At 36.4% G+C, this 8,466-nt stretch overlaps 1 protein-coding gene across 1 annotated transcript; it reads right to left on the bottom strand.

The window, feature by feature from the left end:
• On the bottom strand, window positions 803-8,466 carry LOC109840060 (single myb histone 4-like). The gene is made up of 6 exons (XM_020408557.1): window positions 8,147-8,466; window positions 7,142-7,335; window positions 5,590-5,680; window positions 3,259-3,342; window positions 1,158-1,434; window positions 803-1,083 (listed from the first exon to the last, which is right to left on the bottom strand). Exons 1-6 carry the CDS (start codon window positions 8,294-8,296, stop codon window positions 1,052-1,054), a joined length of 828 nt encoding a protein of 275 aa, XP_020264146.1. The 5' UTR covers window positions 8,297-8,466; the 3' UTR covers window positions 803-1,051.

Here is an 8,466-nt window from a genome sequence, read left to right on the forward strand (position 1 = left end):
TACCTCAAAAAATCTTTCATATGAATCATATTAATTTCATTTAAAATTTCCAATATCCCTTCCGAATTATCCACGATTTAACCTCTAGAACTATAGACCAGATCGAATAATTCAAGGGCTAAACAACAATTCTTCCCAAACCAAGATTCGAATAAAACAAAAATTAAAAGAAATCAATTAATTGATTCGTATATGAAGCAACCCAAATACATACAATCAAACGAGCTCCAACAAGAACAAACCCAATAAACTACTAACATCAAAACCATCAGTAACTCCCCTAAACATTTGGGACCGAAAAATAAAAAAGTAGGACAACGAAATTGACACAAATTAAGGGAAAGAATCAAATTAAACTACAAATTCATACTAACCAGGGCAAAACTCCCAACAAACTCTTGTAAAGAAGTAGGGTTGAGGGGACGAGAAAAAGCATGGAGTGATAAGATAGGGGAAGATTAACGTTGTTTGAAGAGAGAAAGGTGTACATTCTTCACAGAGATCCCAAGATTACCAAGTCCAGCGGCGACTTCCAGCGTTTTGGAGATGGAGGCGTGGTGGCAAGTCAGGGTCGGAGGTGATGAAGGACTCTTCAGGAGTCGGCATAGCCTTTTGGAGAAAAAAATTAAATTAAAACACTAGCCTCTTAAATATAAAAAAAACATTAGACCGACGGCTGAACCCAAAGAGAAGTCTCGGAGCTAGAAATGAAGCAACATAGTCATAATTGCCTTGATTCCGGCACCATAACACCAAGAAATACACTACAAAAGATTCGAATTCTTCACAACACAATGCCAGCTGCAAACCGAAGGAAGGTCATGTTGACCTTGTATATAAAAGTAACGTTTACATCGAGATTTTTGATTTCTCAACACGGGTGACAACCGCCCACCCCAAACCTCCACCCACATACACACATACAGACCACTTATCCTCTAAATAAAGATGAAACAGGAAACAGGGTAGAAATCTACCTAATCTACAAATGATATATATCATAAAGAGACACATTTCTTGAAGAAACTATCCACCATGCTCCAAACTCACTTTACGCCAAGGTCACAACTTCACCTCGCAAACCTACATAGTGTCAAACGCCAGAAGATATTAGAAAGATGTTCACAAGAGCGAGAAATGGTTAATTGTCTACTTACATCTCTCATATATCTCTTCTGTCAGCTTCAGCAAAGACTGAGCCTCCTCATGCATACTAGCTATTCTTTCAGCCTCTTTGACTGCTTCAGACGCTAGAAATGATTTAGCCTCCGACTCAGCGATTTTGTATGCGATGGTGTCAGCAGCTTCCCCTACACTGTCGGCTGAGTTGGAAGAGCTCTGAACCACCCTTGAGCGTTGGCTCGGGTCCTTTTGTTTTGGAGTCGGAGTTTTTGTAGCAGAGGTTGAGTCTTTGAGCCTATATCCTTTCTGTCCCTGCAGTTCAGCAATCCCTAACACTATAACAAAATTCATTGTAGAATACAGTAGATGATGATGCCTGCCAATATAGTAAATCAATGACAACCTAAAAGTAAACTGTTCACCCAACAAATTACAAACACTCACATGAGCCCCACAAAAGAAATAATCATTCTAGACGGTTATCAGTAGGAACCTTGCATAAAGAAGGTTTCCTAAAAACAGCGCAGTGTAGTTAGTATTTATAAGTTTGCAATGCATAATCCACCAAAGAAAACATGAAAAAAAAAGGGTAAAGTAGTGGAGTACATTGGGAAGCAGTGAACTAGGCTAAATGCAAATTATCCAAGATGCTTCTTAGGTGGGTAAGGGTATTCAAGAAGTGTATAATTTTACCCCCCAAAAATTATCAGAATAACATCTGAAAAGACTAACATTATGCACTAAGAAGTATTATCTGTCAAGTATTGCGTATGGTACATTAACTGCATAAAAAGATGCAGAAGCTAAAAGCACAGATTTTGTAATTGATCTGCTACAAATTCTCACTTGCGTGTTTAGCTAAGCATGGTGTCAACTGTCAAGAGTAATCACTGAAGCACCTAAACTTTACAAATAATAAATGTAATGACTATCTAACTACGCTCTTTTCGCAAAGAAAACAGTAAAGATGTGACAACTGACAAAATATTAACACATGAAATGCCATCAATTACAAGGTTGCTAAATTCATCTTTCAGTAGCATCTTCTTAATCATTTTCACTCCATTTTTAAAAGAAAAAATCACTGTTCTAAATGCAGTATGGTAGGGGTTTTTTCCAGATCTTTTGTACACAATGCAAGTACTGATGCAGATTGTTAACAGGGATGTGTTAACATGAAGTTGGTCTAGGAACTACCATGTCCAAGTAACATTCCATGAAATTTAGGTTCCAAGCACAGGATTTATTGTATCGCTACTACACCTAATGAGGATATGGTATTGTTTATCATCAGAGCGTACTGCAACCTTACAAGAGTAAGAAACTATTAGTATTTTATCTCTGCAACATTTTGGAAGGAAAAGGAAAAGGGGAAAAACACTAAAAATACACATAGGAGTGACCCGAGTACGAGACTCAGAGAAATATATTCCCTATTTAAGATGTGAACCCTAAATTTTCTACATGTATTTTAATTATAGATTTTTAAGCCAAACTTGTTTTATAAGTATACAGATAATTTCGAATCTTTGGCTTCGGCAGCACCATGTGATGATTCCACTGCTCGTCTTGCCTCCTTTCTTGTCCTTAACCTTAGTTAAGGATTTATATTAGTAAATACTATGACAAGTATACCAGGTTACATATTTAATACCATTTAGAAAAGTTTACCTGACGTCACGGTTAAACTTAACTTCCATCTCTTCAATTATTACCTAAACTGGAACCATCCCCGTTAATCTTCTTGAAACTTTCTTCTATAAGCACAGAATCCATATACTGGCCTTAACTTAAGATCTTCCATCATTATATTGGAGCTCTGCAGTGAGTTCCACTTTATTTATATCTCATAAAATTTCACATGTTTTGGGAACCTTGTGCATTAAGGACATGTATATAGCTATGAAGCAAGAGGTACGGCCACAGAGATGATATGGATCTACACAAAGATGCAGCAATTAATCTGAGATTAGAAACATTGAATTCTCCATGATTCAATCTATCAAAATGAATCATTACTATTTGAATATCGATTGTCAAGTAACTGCAAAGACAAGGATGTACAAAAATTACTAAATAGCATTAGTAGCTTCAAACAAGAAGCTTCTGTTCTGTTGCATGAGAAACACTACTCACCTTTTCTATTTTATTCTGCTTATGAAGCCGTCTCAGCTTAGAAGTGAGCAATCTTCTGAAGTTAGCTGGCACCTCATGCCTTTGCTGGATACAACAAGAAATATGGATAAAGTGAACATACCATACAGAAACAGAAATTATTTGAATGCAAGTAAAAGCGATATAAAACCTTTTAGGATTTTAGGCATAAAATAGGGAACATTTTGCATATGTCTACTAGGACTGAGCAAACTTCGGCTGAAACTGCTAAAACCAACCGAACAGATTGAATTTTCATGGTTCTGTTCGGTTTTGTGCTATACACAGTTGAGTTCGGGTTGGGAATTTTTCACTCTCCACATACCGAGCCCACCGAAATTAATGGGAAGAACAATGGAATTGATAGAGGCAATCAAGCAGAAGACAATGATGGCTTCTAGCAATGTGCAGCGGCGAGATCGTGGGAAAGCTTAGATAGGTGGAAGATGTAATAATCTTTAAACAGCGAAAAAACAAAATCCCAAATCCTATTTTACTCAAAACTTAAATGGGAACAGCTGGACCCCTAGGGTCTTTCTCTAGAAGGCATTAATGAAGCTTCAAGTTCTGAAAGAGTTTGGAGGCTGGAGGTTGCTTTCAACTCGGATTCTGTGCAAGCTTTTATCGGTTTCATGTCATGGTTAAAGCGGCTTTTGACTGGCCATACTTTATGGTTGAGCACATTAAACGAAACTGAATGAACTGACCGACCGAACCGAAATATTTTGGTTTCGGTTCAGTGCAAGATTTCTTTTGGTTCAGTTTTGTTTAATTAAAAATTGCTAAAATCAACCCAACAGACCGTTTACTCACCCCTAATGCCAACAATGTTTTTGATGCCCAAGTAGAATATTTAGTGCATATAATTCCAGAATATATAACTGATACAAGATGATGATAACATAAATATTTTGTAGAAGTGCAGAAATGAGCCCATGACTTTTAAATCCTAATAATGTCTACAATATTGTTATAAAAAACACTTTGAATATAGGGATAATGGCTGTAAACAAGGATGTCCTGTTATAAATCTTCACTTAACAGAGTCCTCCCTTCAAACCCATCTTCTTCAGGTTGTTCTACCAACAACTTTAAATACAATCCCAAAATGTGCAGTATATTATCTTCATTATATACAGAAAAAAAGTTCATAACCATCCTTTTCAACACATCTCCAAATGAACTTGCTAACAGTCGTGCAAGGAACTAAGTTTACGTTGCTTGCTTCCATAGCTTCTAAAGTAAAACACGTGTTTATTCTCCAACAAACTATTAAAAGAAATTTTCAGTAAATGGAATTATGATGAAACAATATAAACAAAATCTTATGATTTTACAACGTAACAAAAAACAGGTTTTTGCTTCTCTTAGACAGTCAATGATTTATTTAGAACACTGAACACCTTTATTAGTTCTTCTAAATTGTAATATGTAAGTCAATGTAGAGTGGGGATGACCAGCTGAACTCCCTTAAGACAACGTTTTGAATAAACTGCCATAGTTTCAACAAATTCTCAGATCCTTAACTTCACTGAGATTCCGTTCAGCTTATTCCAAATAACTAGCCATCGTACGATTGAAGATTTTATCTACATATGTAACAGGTATAGTGTCCCAAAAACATCCTCAAAAATCACAAAGAAGAAACAAAGTTGTCTCAAATTATACTATCATAATAGAAAGAAAGCAGATCATGCCCACCAATCTGGTTTTACAAAGGCCAGAAGTTATAGGATAGTAATTCCTCCACAAATATCAAGCTACTCCACTTTTCCCTTTTCTCATTACTATTCTTTTAGTAGAATTGTCATGACTGGGTGTGCACAGGATTCTAACCCCATGTCACTTGAATGGCACGAAGCGTTAATGTTCCGCTGCACTCATGATCAAGTTTCAAGTCTAGGAAACACAAGTTATTCATTACTAAACAACTGATGCAGAAAAACACAAAATCATGTATGCCTTGCACTTAAGAGATTCACCAAAATTATTTCAAAAAGAAGAAAATGAGTCCAAAACATAGTGCCTCATCACCTCTATAATTGCATCTTTTCGTCAACTATATTAACTTAAATATAATGATTCACAAATATAGAAAGCTAGATTTTGACCCAGTGAACTCGCATCTAAGCAATGCCATATGCCTCAATATGGATTTGCATGCGCACGCGCACACACACAAGCCAGCAAGCATTGCACACACAAACAATGTGCTTGGAAGCATATACTTCAATAAGAATGATGTTTTGTTTGTGTGCAATTGTATATGTGCATATGTATTTCAACAGAAAGATGATAATAACATGGAGCTACCTCAATATAGCTGCAAATCGCACCAATTTCAATCTCTGAAGCATTAGGTTCTTTCAATACTGTAAGAGCTTCAATTATCAACGCACTGTACCTGGTACACAAGCCAAAGACAGACGACATCAACATAATTATCGTAGAAACAAGTACTGCCAAGAGTAAAAAGAAAATTCCTTAAGATAAAATAGGCATGCATCCATAATCGGAATAACTGCGTCATTAATCACTAATAGAACATGGTCACTCAAAAAAGTAATTGCAATCAGGTATAATACAGCAAATTACATCCCACAATAAAACAAAAGAGAAAAATGAGAGAGTAGCGTACACAAAAGATGTAATCAAACATAGGCACAAATACTAGCATGAACAGCGACAACCATGTCTGTCTTCTACTAGTATCATAGCAAGTACTTGAATACATGGAACGTAGACATGATCCGTAAAAGATTTTTAAATTGAAGAATGACTCAATTGGTCACCAGTTTTAGGAAACCAACAAATAAAATTTGTCCCTAGTTTTATGCTAGTTAAAAGAAAATTTTGTTGGACGTATTTAACTCATTTTATAAACAATATTTAGCTTATCTTTACACAAAAGTACAAGCAATATAGCCCATACAGATGAATGGGATCACATATTCATATCTATGTATATCATAATAAGAATGAGGTTTGTGAACTCAGTAGCTTCCAAAAACAATGTGCATATGTCAATCTTCCATTTTGTGCATCTTGCAAAGATTGTATTCAAATGAATATTGGCCTAGACCTTTATCTCATGTATTTACGTGAAATATTCTGTCTCCCAAGAATGTTTCTTTCAATATAATTTATTGTCTGGAAGTAAGCAAAGCTTTATACTAAGTGTGTTCTTTTTACAATTTTCCAAGGATTATCACAATTCGTGAAATGATTGTAAAAAACATTGAGCAAATAAAAATAAACGTTACCTCATTAGTAACCATCAGTTTTCCTAAAGTTATGTTTACTTAGTAAAAACAAAGTCAGCTTTTACTACCAGTAATTGATTACACAACGGAGAAACACTACCTTGAAATGACTTGCAGATAGATGCTTGTTGTTCACAATGTCATATAGGATTATGGTGTTTTTATATCTGTAGTTATATAAAAGGTAAACAAAGAGCAAGGTTGCATCAGTGATCTATGCTTGCCAGAAGAATACGCCTGAGAAAGCAAAGATTCATCTACCACCTCTTCCCTTTTTAGTAAAAGGTGGTTTGTCTAAATTTTGCCAGTTTTCTTCCAAAAGAATAAAGCATCTTTCTACTGTATGAGTGTATTTGATAGTCAAGCACCTTGGTGTCACACATAAGATATAATACCATCTAACTTTGGCTAAATTAACCAAAAAGAATTTATATCTTTTGTTACATCAAATCATTCCTTATTTCTTTTTGTTTAGCTCAGTTCTCAGCCACCCTTGAACTAAAGTTTAGGAATTTCATGCATTTGTTGCAAAAATGATGCTTACTTTAAGAGATTTGATTAGACACTATCCAATGAAATAGATAAAGAGGGGTGAGACACACCCTGGAATTTTTCCATCTTGTGAGTTCCCTGTGACATCCAAGGCAACTGACACTCCATCATCTTTTGGCAAGGTTAATGCAGGAGGGCCTGAGCTAGACACAGGAACTGGTGGAAGAGCCTTTGGTTTAGGTGTTCTCGACTTTTCCCTAGAGCCCTGGCCGCTGAAACTGACACTCATATTTCTCCATTTGTCCTGAAAGTCAAAGAAAATAGTATAAGCACAGATAAACCAGAAACTCGTGCAGAATAAAGATAGGTCCGTCATATTACCGCCACTGTTCAGCCAACATAAGCAACTGCCTCTTAAGAACAAAAGAGAGAGAAAAAATCTAAAAGAATCAGCATACAAGTTTTACAAAGTTATGAATGCAACAAATCTAGCAAAGGACTAGCATGTTAATGAGAAAATTAAATAAAACAAACAAAAATCTTATTGTGCCAACGATCTCTAAATAAAATCCAATTAGTTCAAACAGAACACACAACACATGATCTTGTGAAGCAGGCAACAATCAATACAGATGAGAAATTGGGAATATCAAGGCCCAAGAACCTCTATTGATGAAACCATTCATCAATTTCATCATTTCTAAACCTTCAACAATACTAACAGAAGCAAAATTGTCTAATGTTTCAATGCACAACACCAACAGAAACATTCTTCAAGAAATTGAAGCAAAATAGAAAGTTTACCACGCAAGATTTCAACATAAATGAACAATTCCTTGACGACCTATCGCTTCAAGGAGAGGCCTCATTGAGAATAACAACGATAACATGATTTCAGAAAATTAGAAAGAAATACGGTAGATGCAACAAGTGATCGAACTTGATCAAGAAGGAGATTACAGAACCAATTGGCTGCAAACCAATTGAAGGAACGTCAATGAGAGGCGATCCCTCATTCTAATTTCAAGAATAGTAAGGGGAAAGAACTCAAACTTTATCACAATCTGATAAGCCCTAGAAACCGAAGAGAGCAAAAGAGAGAGAAAGATTCTAACTTTGAGGTCGATGTTGGAGCGAGTAGCGAGGCAATGGCTGAACTCGGGGTCTTTCTGAATGGTCCGCCATTTCCCTGCTCCGTGCTTGTCGACGCCAGCTCGAAGAGCTTCCTCTTCCTCCGACGTCCATTTTTGCTTCGGAGCTCCCATTCGCTTCCCTATTTTGACCCCTTCTTTTTCTGTAACCCTCTCCGTCTTTGATTTCTATGTAGTTCTCCTGGCCATTGGCTTTTCTCTCGAGCTCGCCAGATTCGGGTTCTGGTTAGGGTTAGGGTTAGGGTTTGGTGTTGGAGACAGAGGAAGGCGAAGGGGCTCAGGGC

The sequence above is a fragment of the Asparagus officinalis genome, chromosome 5 (genome assembly GCF_001876935.1).
Source record: "Asparagus officinalis chromosome 5, Aspof.V1, whole genome shotgun sequence".
Taxonomy (NCBI): Eukaryota; Viridiplantae; Streptophyta; class Magnoliopsida; order Asparagales; family Asparagaceae; genus Asparagus; species Asparagus officinalis.

Coding starts and splice junctions, on each gene's coding strand:
- LOC109840060 (XM_020408557.1), bottom strand. CDS start 8,296: ATGGGAGCTCCGAAGCAAAAATGGACGTCGGAGGAAGAGGAAGCTCTT. Junction 7,336..8,146: donor GCTCCAACATCGACCTCAAA/GTTAGAATCTTT, acceptor TTTGACTTTCAG/GACAAATGGAGAAATATGAG. Junction 1,435..3,258: donor AGCAGAATAAAATAGAAAAG/GTGAGTAGTGTT, acceptor GCTGAACTGCAG/GGACAGAAAGGATATAGGCT.